Source organism: Lepidochelys kempii, chromosome 9 (assembly GCF_965140285.1).
Source record: "Lepidochelys kempii isolate rLepKem1 chromosome 9, rLepKem1.hap1, whole genome shotgun sequence".
NCBI classification, from domain to species: domain Eukaryota; kingdom Metazoa; phylum Chordata; order Testudines; family Cheloniidae; genus Lepidochelys; species Lepidochelys kempii.
The window spans coordinates 37350681-37378054 of record NC_136388.1 but is presented as its reverse complement, the minus strand read 5'-3'; the positions used below and the strand labels follow the sequence as shown (position 1 = coordinate 37378054).

Here is a 27374-nt window from a genome sequence, read left to right as displayed (position 1 = left end):
AGGAGGCCAACACCTCTTCAGTTTTTTTCAAGAAAAGGCTTAGGCACCTAACTCCAGGAGAAAGTTCAGAGCTGTGAATTCCAAGTGGAAATAGGCACCATTGTGTTGTTATGGGATGGTTATGTTTATAGTAAAAATGCACTTTTTGCATACAAGTACCAAAAGTGAAATCCTTTAGGCCATGTAATGCCCTCATGTAGAGGAAGCAATATAGTTCCACTGCATGCACTGTGCCTGCCATACAGTGGAATTGCATAGTTTCCTGTGTAGTCTGGAATAGAGCTCTGCAATGGCCCAATTCAAGGTACTATGTAGGGTTTTATAGGGACTTGGCCAACATACTAATTTGATGGATTTACTGATGACTATGTGAGGAGCAATGGGTGTTACTACTTTTCTCATAGGCTCTTAAGTAGGTTGATAGTTCAAAGGAGTTGAAGATTACAGGTGAATGTCTAAGCACAGAATCTTATGATATTCTGATGTGATTGGGTAGCGTGTCCTCAGTTTTTGTTGGTGCATCTATTTGAAAATTGGAACTGGAAATTTGTTTAAATCCAGATATTGTGTTGAAAAATAAGATTTTTAGTGTGCCTAGATTTCTGCATAATTGCCAGATAAATCAAAATAAATACTGCAAGTCATAGATTGGAAGAGAAGAATTGTTATCCCCACTCCTGGTCCCTTGTGAGATGCTTGATCTTTGTACAAAGGGACTAGGATTTTACCCTAAACTCTTAAATGCATAAATTGACCTACTACTTTGGTAACTCTTAATCAGAAAATGGGAAATACATATTTTTTAAAAGGACTGCAAACAGACTTTTTCTTTCTCTTTCAGGTCTTCGCTGATCTACATGTAATCAACAAATTTGTCAAACTCCCGTGTGATCTACAACCTTCACAAGCAGACAAAATGAAGCTAACGCATACTATCAATCCTGTTTTTCTGCAGTTAATAAACTTCATAATATTGGTGTACACGTTTATAACATACGTTCCATGGTACATAGTATCTGGCTCAAGACAGACCTTAGCAAAATCAAAACAAATTAAAGCTAAACCTGTGACAAACAAACCTGGTAGTTCATACAGGTCTGTTAACAGTTTGCATTGCTTAGCTTCCGTTTTATATCCTGGATGTGACACACTCGACAAAGCTTTCAAGTATGCTAAAACTAAATTTAAGGACAAAAAACTCTTAGGAACACGTGAAGTCTTGAAAGAGGAAGATGAAATCCAGCCCTCTGGAAGAGTTTTTAAAAAGGTAAGTTGTTTTGTTGTCTGCCTTTAACTTTTTTTTTTAAAACCAGTAAAGACTACTCTCCATTGCAACAGTTCTAACTAGAGTGATACAGACTGAAAAACTAGGTTTCTTTCTGAAATTAAGTAGCCATGGCAAAGGTTATAATTCCCTCTTTCATTAATCCCTGTTTAAGACAAATCTAAAATCTCTTTTTTGCATTCTTTAGATATCCTCATTTATGGTTTCAGTGAAACAGGAAAAAGTGATGGTGAAATTATTGTGCAAGATTGTTCTCTGATTTTTTGGGGAATGTACTGCTTGTTAAAAATCTAGAGGTGGAGGAGGAAATAGGTTTAAGTTTTCTATTGTGACATTTTTAGTCAGTGAAAAACCTTACTCCTGTTTCTCTAAACTTTTGTAGACAACATATAATATGAAAAAACAAACTAGTATGTGCCTTTCTAATAAACTGAATTGTAAATGAAGGGTCCAGTTATGCACCAGACATGCAGGACTTTAATGGGAGTTTTGTTTGCACAAGGACTTCCAATTTGGTATCACAGATCATAATTGCATAGTCTTGTTTGATTGTTTTTTGGTGCAGTCACCTTAAAGGTGAACTACAGATTTAAAAAAAAAAATGTAAATCATTCCAATAGTACATTTTGAACAACTCAAATACTATATAGGGATTATTTCAGTACAGTAGCCTTTTCTGTAGTTTTGTAACTTCAGGCCTCCCTTGATGATTGACTCTTGCTTTTTGTAAGCTCCTAAGAAACATACCACTGCATTAGGGGATAAGTCAAGTAATATTTTCTCCATTTTTTTTCACATTATTTAACTCTATAATAGCATGATTTTGAGATGGTATTATGAGGACTTGCATATATGTACATGAAATCTGCATGCTCCAATGCAGTTCATGGCAGATGTAGTATTCTCAGTCAAGTGTGTGCTGACCAGGAACCAGTAGAGGGCAGTATTGTGCGCTCTAGGACTTCCAGAAAGGGTTGCCATCTTCCCAATAAAAAGATTAATTTTGGTGACGATAATCTTTTTGTGGGGAACCTGCTTTACTTTGAATGTTAACAAAGATTTTTTAACCACGCACATGTGGCTTTTTATTTATAAAAACATAAAACGTGGTTAAAATAATAAAATATCCATAAAATAAAATAGTAAACAAGAGTTAGCATATGTTCTGTTTTAAATTGTCTTACAGAGGGGCTCTAATTTATGGGGAACCTTTTCCACAGCTCTGGAGATAATGCCCTGGTAAAAGGGAAATACTATACAGAAACATTTGCTTTCATAAGGAGTATAATCTATCTTGATGCACCGTTCCCAACTTTGTTGGGCTGTAAAGTAAGCACAAGAGCAAGTTAATGTTTCATGCAAACTGGGCCTGCCTCTGAGTACAGATTAACATTTTGGCCACAAGTAGTCTTTGTGGGTTTGTTTTCTAAGCATAATTAATGCCATAAAGGTTAAGCATTAGGAAGCTTTAGACTATTCTGTTATGCAAGTAAGTGTCTTGGAAGTAGTGGAAAGCTGAAAAATGTGTAGAAATTGACCTACTTATTTTTCTTGCTCTCTAAATCTTCAATCAGGAAATTTTAATGAAACTTGAGATAACAGTTCTTTTTGATTGCCACACTTGATGCTGTGCCGTTTTGTTCCATGGGGTGGCACTGCTGCATAAGATTGTTTTTAGAATTTCTTAGCATTTTCATTTTATGTTAAGAAATGCTGTATTTTCTTTAAAATGCGATATAAAATGTTGAGCAAACAAATCAGACTGTAAAAGTTTTACAAGGTACTTTGCACATTTTTCTAGTAAGACTCCTGTTGAAATCACTGAGAGTTTTGACAATGAGTTTCATCAGGAAGGATAGCAGGAATTGGCTCGTACATTTTTTGAAATGGGACTTTGGTCTAATTTTGGTCTCTGAAGTCAATAGTAATACTTCCAGTAGCTTCTGCTGTAATTCCCTGCAACTCTGCTGTAAAGAACAGATTCTAAAAATTGTTTGAAGACTAACATGCATCTGCCAGACATATTACAACAAATCTATATGTAATGTCTTTATAGAAGTCTTATTTTTCAACTAATTGATCTAAAGTCATAAAGCCCATCCCCTAGAACAGTGGTTCTCACACTTTTGTACTGGCGACCCCTTTCACATATCAAACCTCTGAGTGTTTCTCACCCCCCATAAATGAAAAACACTTTAAAATATATTTAACACCATTATAAATGCTGGAGGCAATGTGGGGTTTGGGGTGGAGGCTGACAGCTTGCGAACCTCCCCCTTGTGTAATAACCTCGTGACCACCTGAGGGGTCCTGACCCCTAGTTTGAGAACCCCTGCACTAGAGCATATTAACTAATACTTTAGTTGAATAACTAACTGTCATTGGTCTTTTTGCTAGTTTTCCTATTTAAAATCATTCTGTATCCTCTAGTTCTCTTTGTAAAGGCAGCTTGTCACTGTTCAGAGCAAGCGTTTGAACATTTACATAATTTGTAACTTTTATTTATATGGTGTACTCATAAATCTTAAATTACTTACAAAGGGTAGTAATTATTATTGCCAGTTGGGAAGCGGAGTACAAACTGGTGAGAAATGACTTGCTTTGGATCACTCAATAAGTCAGTGGCAGAGCTAGGCATAGAATCCAGGTCTCCTGAAAGCCAGTCAAGAGCCCTGTCCACTGGACTATGCTCTCTCCTTGAAGAGGCATTTCACTTGTGGGAATGTCAGTAAGTTGAGTTAGATCGTCTTTAAAAAGTAAAAAGTTATGCTTCTGATTTTCGGAAGAACCGAGTAGCCATGGTTCCATTTGAAGTCACTGGGAACTGCAGGTGCTCAACATCTCTGAAAATCAGGCCCGACGTTAATTTGCTGTTTATTGTGAAGTGGATTGATGTCACTGATAGCACATGAAATTACTGATTATTAAACTAATACTGAGATAAAAGGATACTAAACAGAAAATCAGTTTGTTTGAAAGATTTGTATATTCTGCAGTTGAGAATAATACCCAAGAGTACTATAAGTGAATGCAGTTAGAAAAAATACAGTTTTTCCCTTTTTTGTTTTTCATTTGACACTACTAAATCTGTATTCAGTTTTCTAGTTCCCTTGAGTCGTGGGACAGGTGTTTTTCTTTCTTGATGAAAATACCTTTTAAACATCAACAAGAGAACCGGCAAACTTTTTCCCTTCCCCACCCCAAGGATTTTTTTCAAAAGGCCAGGATGTGCTAATCTTGAAAATAGATGACAATTTAGCTGGAAGCCTAATTTAATTGGAAAAATTCAGTGAATTTAGGTTGTGAAGAGGACATTTAGGATTGGTTTTCTTCATCTTGTATGCTTTTGTGTTTGAAAAAATAAATTGACAAATTTGAAGTAGAACAAAATGGGAAGGTTAGTTCTGTAAATTGGACCACATATTCATGAGATTATAAACCAGGCATAAAATTCTGGCCTCATTGAACTTAATCACAAAACTCACGTTGATTTTAATGGAACAAGGATTTCACCCCAGAAATTTATTTTCCGTAGATCTTAAATGTTTCATTAGTGAGGGAAAGACATGGGAGAATATGTGATGGCATGTAAAAATATAAAGGTTTTTTCAATATCAAATGGCCTCACCTGCTTATCAGTGGTAAAGGGAACTATGCAGATCATCTAAAACAAGTGCTGACAAACTTTTATACCTCAATACACCACCATGTACTCTTTTTATGCCACAGAAATACTGTTTTACAAATGTATTATAGAATTTTAAAAATTTATATTCGGATAAATTTGTTTCCATCCACCTCCAGACACAGGCTCCCTTAGCTACCATGAGTCTGTCTTCAGAAAGTCAAAAATATTAAGCAGATTAACATAACTTCTGTAGAGGTAAAAATGTTGTGATTTTTAAGGCCCATTATCTCAGGGACCTTCCGGGACTAGACATAGATGCAGGATCATGTTCTAAGTTTGTGAGGCCAGTCCATCTGGTTGATCTAATATTGAGTAACATGCTTCAAAAGCAATAGTAATAGACTAAATCTTCTATTATTTGCCTGCTGTTTTAGTCTCTCCAAAGTAAAGGAAAACATGCAGAAGAGAATTTATTGCAAGATTTGGAATAAAAATGCAACGGTAGGAATCTTCAAACCCACCCAGTGTTGGTCAGGCTCTGTTGCCATTAAAGTTAATGGTAAAAATCCCCTTGACTTCAGTGAGAATAGAGCTTGGCAAATTCTGAGCACTTTTTTTGAAAATTTTACTTCACGCAAAAGAACAAATAGGTAAGCATATACAGTTATGGGAAATACTACCTGTCAGTGTTCCTGGCTGGAAGACCTGCAATTTGTGCGCTAAGCACTCTCTAGGGGTGACTTAGGTTTGAAATGATCTCATACTCTAGAAGGAGAATGTAGAAAAATCCTAGAGGTGCTCCTTGTTTGTGGGTCACTGGCTTCCATATGAAATTTGCTCAGCTTACAAGAGAACAGTGTGTTTCCAGTTTCTAGTCCTGCAAACAACCTGGATTCTGAAAGTCAAACTAAGTTCTTTCCTTTTCATGCATAATCAATAAAGCCATTGCAGCCCAGATTTTGCCATCAGTTACAGGTGTCACCACACTAGCTTTTAGAATGGGGTTTCACAGGTATAACTCCATAGGTTTTTATTTTAACAAGTAATTCAAGAGTTTTTTCATATGTTGGTAAATTGTATGTGTGCGTGCGAGCGTGTGTGTGCTTTTTGAAGAAGGAACTGGCTTCAGATGAAATTGTTTTAACACTGGCAATAAATGCTTGCGAAGACCGAAGGAATTTTTTTTGTAAACAATTTGAAAGCAGTGTCCAACTTTTTAAAATCAGAGAAATACAAATTAACTTATTGTTCATAACAGGGTTCTTGCTTGCATCTTCCAACCTCTGTACATCTAGGTGCCAGTCCTGCAACTGACTTTTTACAGGCAGACCTGTTGGCCTTAGTGGAACTCTGTACAGATGAAGGGACTCTACTTTTGCAGAGCCATTTGCAAGATCAGGACCATTTTTATTAAAAGGCTTAAAGTCTCTTTTTGAGAATTGCCATGAAGTTGCATTTTTGCTCTAGCTTTCAAAAGCTACATTCAAGTGTTTTGGCAGAGTGTTTTAGGAACTTTATTGTACCATTGTCTGTCCATGTGGTTTATGAGTAGAATTCAGTCCTTCTCAAAACTGTGAGCCAGGTACATAATGACACTATGACTGTTTACACTGTCTGAGGATCTGGCCCTTGTGCATTTAAAGTTAAGAGGAAATAAACATATGGGTTTTATGTATATACATTTTGTGTTTTAATATTAGTATAAATATGATGTGGCCCTTTTTATAGTGGTTAGGTGATTTTCAAGTTTGGGAAAATCTCTTAATTCGCCTTTGTGCCTCAATTTCCCTATCTTTAAAATTGCTTTGAGATCTGCAGATGAAAAAGGCTATACAAGAGCTTAGTATTACTAATGAACAACTGAAAACAGCTGTTTTGTATTTATATATTTTCTAGTATCTCTGAACATGTCAATTATGTAGTAGATTAAGGAGACCTGGCTGACATAATTTATTTAGATTTCCAAAAAGGCTTTGTCAAAGTCCTGCACAAGAGGTTACTAAAGAAGCTAAGTTGTCATGAGTAAAAGGCAAAGTATTGTCATGGATCAAAAATTGGCTAGGAGATAGAAAGCCAAGAGTATAGGTAAATGATCAGTTTTCATCATGGCAATAGGTTAGTGGAGTGTTTCAATGTTCTGTACTAGATCCAAAGTTTAATATGTTAATGATTTGGAAAGGGGGATGAGTAGTGGGATAGCAGTATTTGAAGATGACACAGTTATTTAGATTAGGTTCAGAGAGGGCTTTGAGGAACTGCAGAGGACTCTAACCAGGCTAGATGACTGGGAACACAATGGCAAATAAAGTTCAACATGCAAAGTAAGGTACACATTGAAGGGGGGAAAAATTAAACTCGTACATCTTACAAGGTGCTAATTTAACTGTATCAACTCAGGAAAGGAATCTGGGTGTTATTTTGGAGGGTTCAACTAAGACCTTAGCTCATTGTGCAGCTGCAGTCATGAAAGCAATCTACATGTTACCATTCATAGATTCCAAGGCCAGAAGGGACCATTGTGATAATTTATTCTGACCACCTGTATAAAAAAGGCCGTCGAACTTCCCCAAAATAATTCCTAGAGCCTACCTTTTAGAAAAAAAGAAAAGGAGTACTTGTGGCACCTTAGAGACTAACCAATTTATTTGAGCATAAGCTTTTGTGAGCTACAGCTCACTTCATCGGAAAGCTTATGCTCAGATAAATTGGCTAGTCTCTAAGGTGCCACAAGTACTCCTTTTCTTTTTGCAAATACAGACTAACACAGCTGCTACTCTGATACCTTTTAGACAAACATCCAGTCTTGATTTAGAGATCACCAGTGATGGAGAATCCACTTTGACCCTTGGTAAATTGTTCCAGTGGTTAATTATGCTCACAGTTATAAATTTACTTCTTATTTCCAATCTGAATTTATCTAGCTTCAGCTACCAGCTATTGGATCTTCTTATACCTTTCTCTGCTAGATTAAAGAGCCCATTATTATTTGTTCCCCATGTAGATACTTATATACTTTAATCAAGTAACCCCTTAAACTTCTCTTTGTTAAGCGAAATAGATTGAGGTCTTTGAGTCTGATCTATAAGGGATGTTTTCTAATACTTGTATTCATTTTTGTGGCTTTTCTGTGAACCCCTCCAATTTATCAACATCCTTCTTGAATTGTGGGCACCAGAACTGGACACAGTAATCCGGCAGCAATTGTACAGTGCCAAATACAGAGATAAAATAACCTCTCTTCTCCTACTTGAGATTCCCCTGTTGGTGCATCCCAGGATCGCATTAGTTCTTTTGGCCTCATCGTCACTCTGGGGGCTCACTTTCAGCTGATTATCCATCACAACCCCAAAATCTTTTTTAGAGTCACTGCCTCTCAGGATAGAGTCTCCCATCCTGAAAGTATGGCCTGCATTCTTTGTTCCTAGTTGTATGCATTAACATTTAGCCATATTAAAACTCATATTGTTTAGTTGCTCCCAGTTTACCAAGCAATCCAGATTGCTCTGAACCAGTAATGTGTCCTCTTCATTATTTACTACTACCCCAATTTTTATGTCTTCTGCAAATGTTATCGGTGGTGGATTTTATGTTTTCTCCCAGATAATTGTTAAAAATGTTAAATAGCATAGGACCAAGAACTGATACACACCTACTGGACCCTACTGGGTACACACCCACTCAGTGACAGTTTCCATTTACAGTTGCCTTTTGAGACCTATCAGTTAGCCAGTTTTTAATCCATTTAATGTATGTTAATTTTATATCATTCTAGTTTTTTAATTCTAACTATTTAAAATGTTGTGTGGTATCAAGTAAAATGCCTTACAGAAGTCTTAGTATATTATATCAACGCTGTTACGTTTATTAACCAGATTTGTAATCTCATTTTAAAAAAAAAAGATAGTTTGACAGGATCTATTTTCCATAAACCCAGATTGATTTGCAATTACACTATCCTCCTTTAATTCTTTAATAATCGAGTCTCATATTAGCCATACCATTATCTTGCCCAGGATTGATGTAAAGGCGGACAGGCCTATAATTACGTGGATCATCCTGTTTTCCCTTTTTTTAAAATTGGCACAACATTAGCTTTTATCCAGTCTTCTGGAACTTATCCAGTGCACCAAGACTAATTGAAAATCATCATTAACGATCCTGAGAAATCCTCAGCCAGCTCTTGTAAAACTCTTGGATGCAAGTTATCTGGATGTACTGATTTAAAAATCTTCACCTAAGTAGTTGCTATTTAACATCCTCCTGAGATTACAGTCAAATAGAAAAAGTGTTATCGTATAGTGAGACTGTCTCATCTGGTTTTTTCCCCAAACACAGAAAAGAAATAATTATTGAATACTTCTGCCTTTTATGCATTATTATTGATAATCCTGTCTTTTCCATCTAGTAATAGACCAATACCATTGTCAGAATTCTTTTTGTTCCTAATATATTTTAAAAACTCCTTATTTTTCCTTAATTCTGCTGGTCCTAGATTTCTCCTTATGTCCCTTTGCTTCCCTTAACTATTTTCTGTAGTTCCTCATTTCTGATTTATATTCGTTACAATCATTTGTTATATATTATTTATAGTTATTTTCACTTGCCTCTAAACCAGGTTGTTTTTTAACCTGGACTTTGTTCTTTCTCGATTGTGGCTTTTGGGGCATCTATTGAGGCGTTCTTAAATGGTTCCCAATTATCATTCACATTTTTCTGATTAAATGCTTCCTCTCAGCTGATTTTGCTCAAATTTGTTTTCAACTTGGTGATATTGGTACTATTAAAGCAACAAGTATATGTATTACTGGTCTGAACGTTATTCCGCTTGCACATTGTAAATGTGATCAAGTCGTGATTAGGTACCTAAGCTACCATTAATTTTTAGTTCTGTGATCAGTTCCTCTTTATCAGTTAAGACAAGGTCTAAAAAAGAATTTCCCTGTGTTGGCTGCGAAACTTTTTTGAGTTAGGAAATCATCATCTATAATGATATTGTGCAGCTGTGTTTATGAAAGTAAACTAGATGTTAGGATGCATAAAGAATGAGATGGAGAATAATATAGAAAATATTTTAATTCCATTATAAGCAGTGGTGTTTGCCTTATCTAAAATATTGCATGGGGTATTGGTCACTTCATTTCAAAAAGGATATTCCAGAATTAGAATAGAATGTTTGGCTGTTCATAAAAAGGTGACGAGACTGATTAGGGTAATGAAAAAACTCTCATAAGAAAAGAGAGTAAAAAGATTAGAATTGGAAGACTAATGAGAGGTGACATGGTAGAAGTATGTAGAATAATGAATAATATAGAAAAGGTAGCTCAGGAGCTTCTGTTCTCCCCATCTCATAACACGAACAGGGGGACGTGCATTGAAATTAAAAAATGGGAAATTAAAAACTACTAGTAAAAGGAAACACAATTTTCACACCATGTGGGACTGTAGAACTCACTGCCACATGATGTTATTGAGGCCAAAACCTTAGCATGATTCAAAGAAAGACTGGAGATTTATATGAATAACAAAAATATCTGAAGTTGTAATAGTTAATGCTAACATAAATTTTGGAAGAGAGAGTAAACCTCATTCTTCAGAGTTTAAACTGATCTCTAACTACACCTCTACCCCGATATAATGCGGTCCTTGGGAGCCAAAAAATCTTACAGCGTTATAGGTGAAACCGTGTTATATCGAACTTGCTTTGGCCTCAAGCACTTCCGTTATTAATAGTCACTTCCTGCCCCCTGACCGACCCCTCAGAACCCCCAACGCATTCAATCCCCTCCCCCCGGCTCCCTGTCCCCTGACTGCCCCGACCCCTATCCACACACCCCGCCCGACAGGCCCCCCAGGACTCCCATGCTCTATCCAACGCCCCCGTCCCCTGATCGTCCCACCCCCAGAACCTCTGAAACATCCAGTCCCCCCACTCCTTGTCCGTGATCGCCCCCCGAGACCCTCTGCCCCTTATCCAACCCCCCCGGCTCGGCACCCTTAACACACCACTCAGAGCAGCATTGTTGGAGCCAGACATGCTGACGCGCTGATCCTCCGGAGTGCGCAGCCCCGCCCCCCCCAAAGCGCTGCTTTACCACGTTATATCTGAATTCGTGTTCTATCGGGGTAGAGGTGTATTAGGAAAAGACCTTATGTGGAGGGCAGATTAGCTTGCTTATGCCTATTGTGGGGTTTCTTGCACTTTTCCTCGGAAGCATCTGATACTGACCACTGTCAGAAACAAGACATTGGATGAGAATGAGACGGACTATAGGTCTGATCCAGTTCCTGGATAGGCAATTCCTATGTTTTGGATATATGCGTGGTGCTTCTTCTATCTGAGAGTGTATATCTATATATAAAAAACTGCATTTGGATTTATAGCAGTGAATGTGGGGAAGCAAGAGTTGGTTTTGCGTACTTGGCTTTTTTTTTATTATTCATTTTTATTTTTTAAAACAATAATGTTGGGGAAAAAACAATATTCTAATGTTTGTAGGGTGATATTTTCAAAAGTGCTCAGACTTGGCTTAGCCCAGTTGACTTTAGTGAGAGTAGAGTTGGTCCAAGGCTGAGCACTTTTAAAAAATCCCACTCCTAATATATTAAATGTCTGGACAAATATGTAGAGAGGCAAGGTGGGTGAGGTAATAACTTTTATTTTGTTGGTACCTTTTCCAGACCTGAAGAATAGCTCTGTGTAACTTGAAATCTTGTCTATCACACCAACAGTTGGTCCAATAAAAGATATTGCCTCACCCACCTTGTCTCTCTAGTATCCTGGGAGCAGACTGGCTACAACAACACTGCATGGACAAATATGTGAAAGAGATTTGTCCAAGAACCACTAAATGATTATTCTTTAATGTTTTAAAACATTTCCAAATATTTAGTATTTGTATGACATTTTTTCTGTTTAACTAAAAGTATGAACATGTATATTAATTTTCATAATCAGTATAATTTTAGCAGTTAATTTGCTGTTTAGATAAATTAAAAAATCAGAGGCACTAGAGGGCAGTATTTATTTTTTGTTTTCCACTCTTAAGGTTGACTACTTCCTCAGGAGACCTTTAAGCACTGCCTCGATACCTAGTATTTCTGACAATGTTTGGGTGTAAATGTGTGATAAGAGAGATTCTTATATTACTTTTGACCTCGTAGAGCCTATAAACACCTGTATGCATACTTTACTTATGAGTAGTCCCCATAGGGACTGCTGAAGTGTGTAAAGTTAAGCATGTACGTAAGCGTTCGAAGGATTGGGATCTTTATATGGTAAACAGGTTATTAAGTTTGGCACTAAGTGCTGTACAGTGGAAAGTACCTGTGTAAACATTCACACTTTGTTGTTTTTGTACTCTTTGTGGATTAAGAACCAAAGTTATTGTAAATTGTTTTTAAAATCAGTAAACCCTTTTCTTAACAAGGACTAAATTAAAATGCAAACTAACCCATCATAATTTTAAAAATCCATTATAGGCATTACCTTACAAAGGTTCTGAACCAGTGATTTCCAATGTGTCTTATTTTTTTTTTCTGAACTATCAAAGTGAATGACGAGGAAGAAAGTATCATTTCACCCTACCCCATTTAATAAAAATACTGAAGCAGTGCAAGGGGAATTCTAAAAATATTTTTCAAAATTCTAAAGTACTCTTTTGATAGGTAAATATCTATACGTTATTTTTTGTATGCCTTGAGAAAAAATCGCCTTAGTAATCTGAGTAGTGTTAACTGGTGTGGGGGGGGGGCGAAGAAAAAGGGGGGTCATGTTGCTGAAAAAGACAGAGTTGTCTCCAAGTGTGTAAAGAACAACCTCTTATAATATAAATTGATCTTCTAACTCCAGCTGCTGAACTGAGGCAGTTTAGGTAGAAGTGTAAACATGAGGTCAGGCAATTGGAAGGGAAATGGATTTGGAATTAGGGTACTTGGAGGTAGGAGTGGCAGAACCGGAAGGGCAATGGAAATATTTTGTGGACTCTGTCCATACATAAAGCTGCGGAGATGAGAATGGGATCAGGAGGCGCTGGAGTGGCTGCTGCAGTACCCAGGATTGGGTCAAGGAGCAGGTAGGAACCACTGGGATTGTCCTTCCCAGCCTGGAGCAAGTGGCCTCTGTGCTGCTGAGTCTCTAACTCTCCTTGCGCCACCTTGCACCCTTTCCTGTCACTGTCCCCCCCATTCACAGCTGTCTTCTGCCACTCTATTTGGAAGCCTGGAGGGGGGTAAGGAGGCTTTGGTTCATATCCTCAGAAAATGTGTGCTTGGGAAGGCAGGAGGAAGTAGCATACAGATGGTGGCAGGACATTGGCATGTCATGGAAAGAGGAACAAACAAGGATGTAGGGGACCATGGGATTTGGGGTAAGGAAAATGAGTTCAGGGAATCAAGGAAGCATATGTGTACGTGCAGGGAGATTAAGGATCTATCTACACAGCAATCAGATGGTGTGGTTTCAGTTCATGTATATGTACCAAAGCTAGCTTTGATATAACTAGCTGAAGTACCATTTGTGAAGCCACAACAGCATGTGCTGTTACCCAATGTTCCAGGCAGGCTTGTACAACCTGTGCTGGGGTGTACGCTGCTGCATCTTCAGTACCTGAGACAGCTAATAGAGGTAAAATTTCCTTTGTTAATAAAAGCTCTTCCCAGCTCCCCAAACACACCTGTATCATTGCTAAGCTCTGGTGAAGGAAAGCACTGGTTTAGTCATAAGATCTGCTAAAGCAGGACTCCCCTTGTTCAGATGTCGTAAGCCAAATTAGTTTAAACTTTAAATATAACATGTAAACAAAAATCTGTGTTGAAGGGTTAAAGTTGAAATTCCATTGCTTATTTTAGGGATCTCTTATCAGATCTCTAGTAATTTGATGTTTTGACCTTCACATGTATTTCTGCAAATTATATTGGCAGGTAATGTTAAGTTTGAGTGGATGATGTAAATCACACGGGGAGGTAGTGATAAATATTACATGGCAGTAGGCCCTTGCTTGGATCCCTTAGTATAATAGGCTGAGAATAGAGTTTGGTGGTGGTGATCTTAAGTGGGTCCTGCTGCTCATTGCTCCAGGTGACTTTATATCTAGAGCTGGCAGTGAAACTGATTTCCAGGTCTGCAAAGAATGCTCAGTCTTTTGGAAATTTTTTCATCCCAAAACAGGATGAAAATCCAAAAATTTAAAATTTTTTACAGACCAGCTAAATGCACAATATTTTGTTTCAAAAACACAGAGACAGCCAGAATATTTCAGTGTTTCCAATATTTCAGTGTGACCAAATAGATTTATTTTGCCACTAGAATAAGCCATCGGCTCCTGGGCTCCCTGACTTTGTGCCAACCAGTCAGGTGATCTGCTGGGAGTTTGGGAGCCAGGGTTGCCAGGCTCCTGACTCCTTGGTTGCCCATTTTTTGTTGAGGGAGTTTTCTTTATGAATAACTCCAGTACCTGCCTCTAATATTTTGTTCACAGCTTTGTCAAAAAGCATCAGCTAAATGAAGTTAACTAGAGTTAGGTCAGTTTCACAGCTGCTATTTAATGGGGGAGGGGGATAGTCATGAAACTGACAACCATCATGTCCATTTCAGTCAGCTTTCTGAGCTCCCAAGCTCTGTGGCTTTGCAGTAACCTGGGTTTCCTAGGCCAAGGCTGGGGAGCCCAGACTTCTCAGCCAAATGGCTGCCGTGGAACTGGGGAGCCTAGATTTCCCAGAAGCCCTCAAGATAGGCTGCTGAGGTGCTGGGAAGGGTGGGTTGGCAGGTGGGTGAACTGGTAGGAAACCAGTAAAGCAAAAAGAGTATTGGAGAGAATTTTTTACTACTAAGCTTTTATCCTTTTCTTAGCATGGAATAAACTTTTAAATACTTAAGGGTTAATTACTGTGGTGTTTAGCATGGCCTCAGAAGGCCTCAAATACTGTTCTTCCCAAGTGTGGGAGCAGAAACAAAAACTGTGATATCTATTAGGAGATGTCACAGTCCTTGTGAATTGTGGGCCCAAACTGTGTGCCAGTTCTCTGGGGTGGTAGTGGGCAAATGTTTTGGGAGGGACAGTAGAGTAGGAGAGGATGTCTTAGCATTTTGAACTACATCTGTATTAGGGGGTAGCCGTGTTAGTCTGTATCCACAAAACAAGGAGTCCAGTGGCACCTTAAAGACTAACAGATTTATTTGAGCATAAGCTTTCATGGGTAAAAACCCACTTCTTCAGATGCATGGAGTGAAAATTTGAAGTGAGTTTTTACCCATGTAAGCTTATGTTCAAATAAATTTGTTAGTCTTTAAGGTGCCACCGGACTCCTTGTTACATCTGTATTGTGCTCCCAGTATACCACACCCATCCTACAGCCAATTTCTGGTCCCTCAACAATCACGTAATTTTCTTGTACAGAGCCATTTAACTTGGACTTTGACGGACAAAACGTGGAACTTCCACAATGTTGGCAAACTTTGATAATATTTTTAGACTTATATTGTTCATATTTTCACATGGGTTAAGGCATAATAAAGATCTTCGCTGAAGCTTGGGGACCTACCCTTTTCTAAATTACATTTACATAAATTTATATTACTTTATTAGGTCATCCTTGGAAAATACACTTGGCTCTCATATGATGAAGTCTACATTAAAGCTACTAATTTTGGAAATGGCTTAGCAATATTGGGGCAGCAACCGAAGACTAACATTGCCATCTTCTGTGAGACTAGAGCAGAGTGGATGATCGTTGCACAGGCCTGCTTTATGTGCAATTACCAACGTAAGTACTTTTCTTCACTGACCCTATATTTTTAATACCTTTTGGTATCATGACACAATCTGAAAATTCAAATTGATCTTGAGGTCACTTCATGTATTAGAAGTTTTATTATTTTTATATATTCTATAAAATAAAATATTTTAATCTCAAATGAAAAGTATCTATGATGCTAAGCTAAGTCTTTCCAATTCTGTTCTGGTGTGTAACGTTACAAATCTCTAGATGCAGAAACCTGTGTGTGTTCTATCAAGCCTCAATCCCCAATTGTAGTAGAGTCTCCATAAATACATAAAAGTTAAGTAAGTATACCTTCCTCAGACCAGTTTGTGCCCTGCTTACAATCTTCAATTTTTTTTTGCTGTCGAATCGGTGCAGGTTGCTGTAGTTCCTTTACAATAAAATAAATAAAAAACCGTATAAGAATTAATTGAATTAAGTGAGTCAGATGTATATCTACACTTTATATGGTTTAGATTTCAGATTGGACACTTGCTATGTTTTGCATTACAAGATGACTTTTTCACTGTTATAAACTTGATTTGAATAAGGATTTATATTTATTTTATTATATCAGACCAACAGTGTATATCAGTGTATCTGAGATTACCCAGTTTTCTTTCAACCTTATATGTTATCACTTCACTGTCATGAATTGACCTGTCAAATTAAGGCCTAGTCTACCCCAGGGGGCAGGGGAGGGCGAGCTAAATTGGTTTAAGTTACAGAACTTCAGCTACGAAAATAGCATACTTGAAGTCGACGTACTTAGTTACTTACCGTGGCGTCTTCGCTGCGGCAGGTCGACTATTGATACTCCCCCATCAACTCTCCTATGCGTCTCGCTCCGGTGGAGTACCGGAGTTGACGGGAGAGCGCTCGGCGGTCAATTTATCGCATCTTCACTAGATGCGATAAATTCGACCCCTGCTGGATCGATCGCTCTGGAGGTAAGTGTAGGCATGCCCTAAGTTTTCTGTTTTAAGTAAAAGTTAACTAGATTTAAATCACTTGTACTTTAATTAGCTACATTGTTCTGGTTAGGACTAATAATGTTAGTTGAGGAACCCGTTTTGGATGGCCATGTAGGTCTCCTAAACCTCATTTATCTGTCTTAATTCTCTCGTCTTCCTCTTTTCTTCTCCTACTGCATTTATATTCCCGCTGATCTCTTGCATTTCCGTTCACCACTTTTCTTCAATCTGCCGAAGAAAATGGCTGTTCTTCCTCAAGTGATCACATTGGTCTAGCCATTTCTTGAGATGAATTTTTCACACACTCAAGACTAGTTCGTAAAAGCAGCATTCGAAAAATCTATCTAAGTGAAAACAAAGGAGAAACGAAATAAGAAATAGTAAAAATGTTGATTCTGTTTGGAGATCTGTACACACTCTAGCATTTGCAGAAGGTCTGTATTTGCACCGAAACTCTACACCAGAGACCCTAAAATAGGGACCAGCCATTTCAGAGCCAAGACAATGTCAGAAGCTGTCAGGAGTCATTGCAGCCTCCTTGCTTACATTTCACATTTAATATAGTGGTAATATAGGCTTTATGGCACTGTATTTAAATGTTTTCTTAATTCTTTAAGGATGTCTATTAGTCACTTACGATGTCCAGCAAACAGTGGTTAGCTTCATTTGAAGGACTGTGATAACATTTGTTAGGATGCATGCATTGTTTAGGGAAAATTGTAAGTAGACTGTTTTATTTGATGTGTAGGAGGAGACTTTAAGTCTCTAAGGTGCCACAACTACTCCTTTTTCTTAAGGCACTATTATGAACTGAGCACCTATGTCTCCTTTTTGCCTTTTCACAATATTCCTCCACAATATTCCTGTTCTGTTGCCTATTTCACTGCAACAGTTATAAGGTGAGCCTCTTGAGTGAAGGTTTAATGCTGGACTCAGAATCTTTCATTTGGGAGACCTCATCCAGAAGAGATCAGATGCTGGAAGAGCCCAAGAACACACTGAGAAATCTGTGTTGGTGATTATGCATGTTTTACTGGCCCCAGCAGGATGAAATCCAGGCTCTATTGAACACACAGCAAGGTATTGCAGATTCCCTGCTGTGATGGGCTTTTCTGGACAGCTCTGGTCAGGGAGCCCCATTTTCTCTTCCTACCTGAGCTGTACATGTAACAGATACATCCAGCCTTGGCTGGTGGCTCACCTGAGTCCAACTGTTCGATTAGCAGGAAGAGTCCAGACTCGGTGTATTGGAATAAAGGGCAGTTAAGGGCTGTACAATCTCTCCATCTGCAAGACAAAGAAAGCATCCTAGCAAATCACCTGACCCACAAGTACTATGCTCATGATGAGTGGTCTTGGAAAGATGCTATAATCAAGTCCATATTTCAGAAACAGAGGAACCCCCAAATAGATTTATTTTGCCACTAGACACAACGCTCTCTTCAGTTCTCTAGATTCTTGTGTCAGTATTTACCATGTCATCTCTCTTATGCTTCTAGTCCTCAGTGTTATCAGGAAGATAAAAGCAAGAAAGAACCCATGTGACTTTTTCACAGATCCACAGCTGAAATAGCAAATATAGTTCACAGACTTGTTGTCTATGAAAACAACTCCCCCCGTCCCCCTTTGTGCCATCCCATCCCCAGTCTTGTATGTTTGGATTATCATCTCTTTGAGACACAGTCCCTTCATCCCTAAATATCTGTACAGTGCCTAACGCAATGGGGTCCTGATCTTAGTTGAGATCTGTAGGCACTATTATAATAAAAATTATAACAATACACCTCTACCCTGATACAACGCAACCTGACATAACACGAATTCGGATATAACCCGGTAAAGCAGCGCTCTTGGGGGCAGGGCTGCGTGCTCCAGCGGGTCAGCGTATCTGGCTTGACACACCACTCTGAGCGGCTTGTTAAGGGTGCTCGGCCAGGGCGATGGATAAGGGGCAGAGGGTCTTGGGGGGGTGGTCAGGGGACAGGGAGCAGTGGGGGTTGGATGGTTCGGAGGTTCTGGGAGTGGGGCGGTCAGGGGACGGGGGCGTTGGATAAGGCGTGGGAGTCCCAGGGGGCTGCGGTGTGGATAGGGGATGGGGCAGTCAGGGGACAGTGAGCAGGGGGGTTGGGTAGGGGGTGGGGTTCTGGGGGTGATTAGGAACAGGGGAGTCTATGGAGGGGGCGGTCAGGGGACAAGAAGCAGGGGGGCTTATATGGGGGTGGGGTCTTGGGAGGGGTGGTTGGGGCGGGGGTCTCTGGAGGGAGTAGTCGGGACAAGGAGCAGGGCAAGGTTGGATGGGTCGGGAGTTCTGAGGGGTCAGTCAGGGTGTGGGAAGTGACTTAACGGAAATGCTCAAGGCCAAAGCAAGTTCGATATAACGCGGTTTCACCTATAATGCGGTAAGATTTTTTTTTGGCTCCCAAGGACCGTGTTATATTGGGGTAGAGGTGTATTAGCTAAAATTGGGCAACTAAATTGACTTATCTGATATTTTTATCAGTCTTTTTTTGCTTTTAAGGTTTGAGTCTACACAGTCTAGGGAAGCAATCCTGTAATCTTTAAATATCCCTATTGTTAGATAATCTGCCAAGGATAGGGGTCTGCACAGGCAATTCTCAAATGAGCAGGGTTACTCACCTCTAATTGGAGACCTCAGAATATGTTACCTGTGCAGATCCATCCTCTTCCACATCTGTGGAATCCATTATTTTCTGAATGAACACCCAAGGGAATAAGATGCAGATGCACAGATCATTTATTTTATCCTTGGAAATGAAATAGATTTACAAATTTTAAGAAGTCTTAAAAAATTCTAACATAGTGAAATGTCCCAATGCATGCTGTAGAGTGGTGTGTGGAGTTATTTTATTTGGCCTAATGTTTTAAATTCTCTCATTGAGACGTGCTTCAGCTCACTGTCTGACATATTATTTAGTGTCTAAGCAGAATGTGATCTTGTGTGAACTTGGCTGACTTTTTTGTTGGCAGATGATAGTATCATGCACTGTTCACGTAGTCAGAAGAGAATGAATTATATTTTAACTAACTTTAGCAATATGGTAAATGATTCACTTATTGTGCTGCTGCTAAATTATACATATGAGTATTAATATTTTCCCAATTTGCAGATATGGAAAGGAAGACTTATTCCTTCAGTACTGCACCATACACTTGGAATGTAAAATATGATATCTTTTATGGTACAGTATGAACAAAATACATACTAGTGATACAAGCTTTATACTCACTGATAGTCCATAAAAACATTCTATCCATCAGCAGACTTACTCCTGTATTTTGGTGTATTTTATATATTTCATGAATGGCACAAAACTAAGATGATTTGATAATTAGAAAAATCCTACATATTCAGTTTTTTATACTTACCTTTTATTTTGAGACCTGTAAATTGTTTAAAGCTTCAAAGAAGTTGTGTGTATGTGTGAGTGATTTACATGACTAGTTTAAATAGGTAATGTAGAAGTTGCATTGAACTTTTCCCTCTTTCAAAATCTATTCATGTACAAAACCTCTTACCCACCCACTGGGAACAACTGAAAGACCTGAGTCAGTGTTAAGTAACACCACAAAAACATAAGGTCATGTATTACGTTTTCCCTAATAGCCTCCGAATACATTGATAATCTGAGGTTGGACGTCTCTGGGGTTTTTTTCTAGGATGGATTTGACTCCCTCACAGAAGTCTTTTTCATGAAAAATATACTTTGTCTGTTTGACACATAGTAGGGAGTGAATGAGTCTAGTCTTAATGTGTGAAATCTTGGCCACATGGAAATCAATGAAAAAAATTCCCATTGACTTCAATGGGGTGAGGATTTCACCTCATATCAGCTGACAAATTTAGTGCTTGGAAGTTTGTTTTTGTTTTCTGACTTTTCTTGGATCAGTACCAAAATCAAATATACAAATAGAAGTTAAATTTCAGACTTAATAATATCGTATATGTAATGCAGTCTCAGATGTGCCTGAGAAAGTGTTAGATACCTTTGCTGAGTAGTGATGACTTTGCAGATCAGCATTGGTGATAGTGGCAAGCAGCTGTCATAGCTCACTTTTTCTTTTTCTCCATGACGTCAGTGCACCATCTTGTAAACTATATAAACCTCTCAGCCTAGTCAGCTCTGTCACATAACTAATTTGTTTTTCACTTGTTTGCTTTGTAGGTGAATAATTATATAAATTATTATTCGAGAGATTATACTTTTCTTTCCAAGTACTTTGGAGTTTCAATACGCTAGCTGGCTCGGGGAAACTAAATTTTTGCTAAGTTGTTTGTATAACAGGGGTCACTGGACTAAGTGGAGAGAGCTCGTGGGAACTAGAGGCACTCTTCTGTCCTTTTCTCCCACCAAATTAAAGAAAACAATGTGCATGTGCATTTGCCCTGCAACAGTTCCAAACTATGATAGACTGTTTTAACAAGGAAAAAAAATAAAGGTTGATGATTAACTTTTTTGATGAAAAGAAACTGGCTGCTTTTGCCTTTTTCTTAGTATACCATAGTGAGTTGTTAGTTCCAGGAATTACATATCCACCGATAGGCTAAGACTTTTTCTTTGGTGGTATTGGGACCTAACTTTACTAAAATAAAGCTAATGCAATAATATCATTAAACTGTAACGGGTTTTTCCTCCGGTTAAAAATTTCAGCAAACTAAATCCAGATAAAAGCCCAAGTGAAATTTAAAAATATCTGATTCTGATAATGGCACAAACCTTCTGTGCTTTAACTTGTCATTGTAATAAGTGATTGTGTCAAAGGTGAAAAGAATTAGTGATCTTGCAACTTGTTCCAGGAGGTGAACTGCACTAAACTTTCTTCACTACTCGGTTGGGATTCCATTTTGGAAAAGTAAAGTTAGATTTGTTTTTAGACTTATACTGTAAATTCCTCCTCCCCCCCTTCCCTTTAAATGGTTCTTTCTGCCCCTTTCTCCTCTTCTGTTGTGATAAATGAGAGGGGATAGCTCCCTTTTGGAGACTCCCAGCCAGCCAGTTGGCTATGGAATCCCTCTTGGTGGTGGGTCTCTATTTGCTTTACCTGTAAAAGCTTAATAAGCCCACAGGTAAAAGGAAAGGAGTGGGCACCTGACCAAGAGAGTCAATGGGAGGACTAGAACTTCTTAAAATTGGGAAAAAAACGTTCCCTTTGTCTGTGTGTTGTGGTTCTCCGGGAAAGAGGGGAACAGGGAGCAGTTATGCTGTGAGACGCTTAAGCCAGATGAAAAACCATCAAATCATACCTAGAGATTACTTATCTGAAACCGCACATATATATGCTGTAAATTAGGGAATGTCTAGAAAGATGCAGTTAGGTTTATTTCTTATTGGTTTGTGGATTCCTCTATGCTAACCCCAAATGCTTTTTGTTTTGCTTATAATCTTTAAACTGGATGTCAAGAAGGTTATTCTTGATGTTTAAATTTTGTAAGTGGGTTTTTTAAATCTAGCAAAAGCCTAAATTCCAGATTATTTTCTTTCTTTTTTTGGTTTTTAATAAAATTTACCTTTAAGAACAGGGCTGGATTTTTTGGTGTCCTAAGAGGTTTGTGCATATATTGTTAAATTAGCTAGTGGCAACAGCTGATTTCCTTTGTTTTTCTTTCTCAGTTGTTCCCCGGGAGGGGGTTGGGTGTGTGTGTGTGTGTGTGTGTGAAAGGGCTTGAGGGTACCCCACAGGAAGGAATTCCCAAGTGCACCTTTCTGGTTTCAAAGGATTTTTTTGCATTTGGGTGGTGGCAGCATCTACCCATCCAAGGTCAGAGAGAAACTGTAATCTTGGGAGTTTAATACAAGCCTGGAGTGGCCAGTATTAATTTTTAGAATTCTTGCAGGCCCCCACCTTCAGCACTTGAAATGCCAGAGTGGGGAATCAGCCTTGACATCTGTTCTCTTCCCACAAATTGTAATAATAAAATTTGGGTGTATAATTTTTTTAAGTATGAAGTAATTACTGAGGTTTACAGCTTTCCTAATCATGAGTTATTCTTAAAATATGGAAGGTATTTAACAGAATAGTGCAGTTTTTCTCACCATGAAATCCTGGCCCTGATGAAGTTGACTTTAGTGGGACGAGAATTAATCCATTGTATCTATAATTCTGCCTACTTAAATAGTTGTGTGAATGCAATAAACCAATGGCTCTCTGGTGTAATGTAGCCTTCACCAATAGGAAATATTTTTTTCCCCCAAGTAATTCCAAGGAAAATAAGGAAGGTAGGAAAAAACAACCGTAAAGAGTATATTTTACTACATTGTTTCAAGTAGAATACTAGTGGATGCTGATTTCCAGTACAGAAAAGCTTTACTTAACCATACTTTGGTTAAAATGCTGGGCTAATAGTCCCTGGACATGGAAGTGTGCATGAGATTACTTAGTTCAGCTGTAAGCCCATTCATTTGCATGTTCTGGGTATAGAGAAACCCAAAACATTTTGGACGAAGAGGCAGATTGTTCAGTTCTTTATAAGACCTGTGTAAAAACACTTTAGCAAGGTGTAACAGGGCGCACACTCACCACAGTGGTGCCTCCTGCTGGTTGGTTTGGGAATTAGTGCTTTAAGCGGTGCGCCTTTGCTAGTGGTGTTTTTGCTTACCATTACTCTCTGTCTCAACCGTCCTCACAGTTGGACCTATGTCACTCCCGGACCGCGGCATCCGCTTCTGGACAGTGCTCTCCAGCTGTATCTGCTCCGCTGACTCTTCCCCTCTCCCCCCCCCATTCCGGGGGACTGGCAGCTTCTGGTTCTATCACTCCCCTCAGTGGCTCACTGCAGTCCTCAGTCTAGCCCCTTACTCCAAGGGCAAACTGCAGTCTGGCTTAGCCATGCTCATCACTCGCAAGTTGGGGGAAAAGAAGCCCGCCTGCTACTCTGGGCCCCAACCAGGGACCCTCTAACGGCAGCCACTTACTGCCCTCCTCCAGCTCTTCTCTACTGCCTACTTCCCTCGGCCACTTCCCCGTAGCCCCAGCACCTTCTCTGCCCCGTTGTGTCAGGGCCCCAGTCTGGCAGTCGTCAGCTTAGAGCTCTCCTAGCCTCTACTGATCCTGCCCAGCCCTGTTCTGTTCTGTCTTAAATGTTTCTCTGAGAGCCAGTTCTTCTCCCTTTTCCCTCCAGGGAGAGTGTGTGCTCCTCTCTACCCTGCAGCCCTCTTATAGGGCCCAGCCTGTCCCTGATTGGCTGCTTTCAAGCCTCCACTTGACTGGCTTCCAGTAAGACCTTCCAAGATTGGCTGGGGCTCTGTGCAGCCTCTCTGGCTTGCTTTAACCCCTTCCATGCCAGAATGGGGCAGCTGCCCCACTCCACAAGGACAAAAATTGGTATATTGTCTTGCTCATACACATTCAAAATTACCCATCTTCCCCCCCTCCTTCCTCCTCCAGGATTGGTGTTTTATGCATTCTTTTATTAGTGTTCTTCCTATCATATGAAAAAACAATTCTTCTCTGATCGTGCTGTTGGATATCCACAGATGAACCTACAGACTCCTTTTGACTTCATTGGGTCTACCACAGAGGCACAAGGGTCTGCATATGCAGATCTGATTGCAGAATTGGAATCAATGTTTGAAAAGACCAGCAGTAGGCAGTTCAGATCTGGTGATTTTAATGTAATCTACTAAACACCGCAAAAATAAAAAGGATAACTGATCCTATTTTTGTCATATAGAGGAAGCTTAGGAAATTTAAGGGAAACCGTTGTAGTTGTTGTTTTGAAGAACAAATATTTCAAATAATTACTTTATAAAGTGTCACATACTATATATTCTACAGTATGCAAATCAGGAAATAAAATTTTTTTTTTCACTTCATTAGCAGATAACTGAATTAGACTTTCAAGATTAAACATTTATTTACTTACATAATTTATAAGTAAAAGCAATGCTGTTTATGCAAATGTTTATACTCTATTCAGTGAGCCCTATTTCAAAGACACAAATCTGAGGTGAGTTCATTTAAATAAAATACTTGAATTTGGCATTTGGTGCACAAGAAGACTTTTACCTTTAACTACTACATACCTCTGAAAACTACAGTTATGCATATTATAATTTAACTGAATGTTGCATATAATTGAAAACCAGTGTAGGGGTTTGTTTAATAGTAATAATATCAGTATATGAATTTACTATAGCATTTGTATAATTGCAACCAGTGCTGATCCTCCCACTCCAACTCCTATTTCTTCATTACAGCTGAAATGATTTGGGGCAAACTCATACAAAGTGTGTGAATCAGGATTGTTTCCATTTAATTGTTTTCAGATGTTTAGCTATAGATAATGTGCATGGATAATAGCAATGGGAATCATTAGAAGTGCATCATATGGTAGAGCTTTTTATATGTATGTATGTGTATATATAGAGAATGGATGGGAGAGGATAAGGGAGAGAAAAGCAGCTTGATTTCAGAGCCTCCCAGTTACAAATTTTTTTTCATCTATACTAACCAGACACAGAAAATTTGTGAATTGGACAGACATTGTAAGTGCTATTCGTCAAAATTGTTTGAAGGGAAATCCTGAACCCATTTTTAAACTAAGAAAAGTTCAACCTTGTATTAATTACAACTTACTAATAGCTTCTGATCAGTCACCAGTTCAAAAAGTCTAGTAATAGAATATATGATTTTTGGAACAAGAAATTAATCAATTAAAGTTAGTCCTCTTCTATGCAGGAAGATTAAGTACAATGTAAAATTTTACAAATTAAGAACAGATTCCTGAATTTAAAATGATAAAAGCTAGGAAGATTGAGGAGCAAGTCTAGAGAGGGTTACACAGGCTCGTATGATTTTTGGAATATTCAGTTACTGCTTGCTTAACTACAAATACTCATATAAGCAACATTTGTTCTTGATTTCTCTCATAAGAAACTAAAACTTGCATTCATTTCTTTTAAATGCATATAACATATTTTACCATAAGACTACATATCTTCTTGGCCGTTACCTTAGCTGGCAACACAGGTTAGCAGTTTAACCAACTCAGGCAAGCTAATCTGAGGCCCTTTTTTTTCCCTCCTGGAAGACCTTTGAAATATCTTGAATATTTATTATAAGGATTCATCACGTTTATTTTTCTCCCACAGTTGTTACACTGTATGCTACTTTAGGAGGCCCAGCAATAGTACATGGATTAAATGAAAGTGAGGTGACAACCATCATTACTAGTAAAGAACTGATGCAAACAAAATTGAAGGTAAGGAATATGCCTTTTCTTTGTGAATAATTCTGTTGTAGTGTATGTGATCTGGTGTTTTTGGAGACTAAAGGCTGATGTATATGGCCCAATTTATTGATTTACTTGCCTGTTGTAATGCATGTATTTAACATGTTACAGATTTATTTCTTTTTTACCATATAAGAGAACAAGAAACATCTAAAGTAAAATGTAGGGCTTGATTTTATGCTCCTTGACTCTTGCACAGTTATCTGTACCAGTACAAAGTAAGGCATTAATCTTTTAATATGCAATGCATGGGTGGAATGTGAGCCCATACACAACCCCATTGAAACCAGAAGGGCTACTTACAGATAGCAGGAATCTGCCCACCTGTTGTATGTTATAGTGCTGAGGTGTAAAAAGCTACCAGTCTAATTTTGTTAGGGGTTTACACATACTTTATAATCCCATTACCCTTTTGCAAAGCAGTGCAGTGCAGAATCAGACTCATAAGTTATATAAGTAAGCAAGAAAACATGTTAATTTATCCATCTACTAACATCTAAAGTAGCCGAACAAGACTTAAGAAAGTGTTACCCCAGTGATTTAACTCTCTTACTAGGGTTGAGGCGTTCAGATACTAAGTTGATGGTTGCGGTAGACTAATTTGGATGGGGTAGTGCCACTACACAGGTAAAATTTGTAACCATTTTACTTGTACTGGTGCAGCTATACTGGTCCTACCAATTGAGGCTATTATGTAGACAAGGTGCAGGCATTTTTAATATCTTATTTAACCTTACTGAGCTGGGTAGCTTAAAATACCTCAGTACAAAAGAGTTTGCACCATTGGAGCTGGATTAGTGCAGAAAAATGCTCACATTTGGCTTGTGAAAACAATGCCAAAGAGAATAAAAGAGTTAGTCTTGAATCTGTCACCTTTAGCAGAAAACAGGGCAGGTGAGGTTAGATCTACTTGTATTCTGTAAAGCATTCTGAGATCATGGTTATGTATTTTCAGTATCCTAAGTGATCAGAAATTAAGCAAATAGGCAGCGCAGAATTATGCATAAAGTATATATGCAATAATAAATGTGACAAAATTTAGCACTCCTAGTTTATTATTAATTGTTTTCCCAGCAGACAGTGGATTGTGCAGAGTGGCAGCCTTTGTTTTTGAGTCAGTGTCATTTTTGAAATGGGAGATCAGCTTAAACATTTTTATTAAAGTAGCTTAAAGGTTGAACCTGCCAAGTCTAATAGCATCCTTTTTTAATTACAAATAAGAATATGTTAAATTTAGCATGGTAGTTGGAAAAATAAGTAAATTTGATGAGAGAATTTTCCCCAGCCTAAAAATGGCCACACTTAGTGTGGCGTCAGTTTTACTCAAACAAAAGTCTGAAGTGCTCTGTCATTCATTTATGGCTTCAGTTTGAAGTCTTAGATAATTTAAGATCCAAAAACTAGCTAATACATATATGCAGAAATTTAACTACCTTTTTATAAATTCTAAAGTAGTATAACTAGTTACTGTATTTTTGT

At 38.4% G+C, this 27374-nt stretch overlaps 1 protein-coding gene across 7 annotated transcripts in view; it reads left to right on the top strand.

Moving 5' to 3' along the window:
• Positions 1–27374, top strand: part of ACSL3 (acyl-CoA synthetase long chain family member 3) — a 112889-nt gene that overhangs the window by 50862 nt on the left and 34653 nt on the right. For all 7 annotated transcript variants that reach the window (XM_073359941.2, XM_073359944.2, XM_073359943.2 and 4 more), the window contains 3 exons: positions 842–1267; positions 15497–15674; positions 25756–25865. In XM_073359941.2, the coding sequence (XP_073216042.1) occupies positions 917–1267; positions 15497–15674; positions 25756–25865 (639 nt within the window). In that variant the 5' untranslated portion in view covers positions 842–916. The remainder of the gene's footprint in view (positions 1–841; positions 1268–15496; positions 15675–25755; positions 25866–27374) is intronic.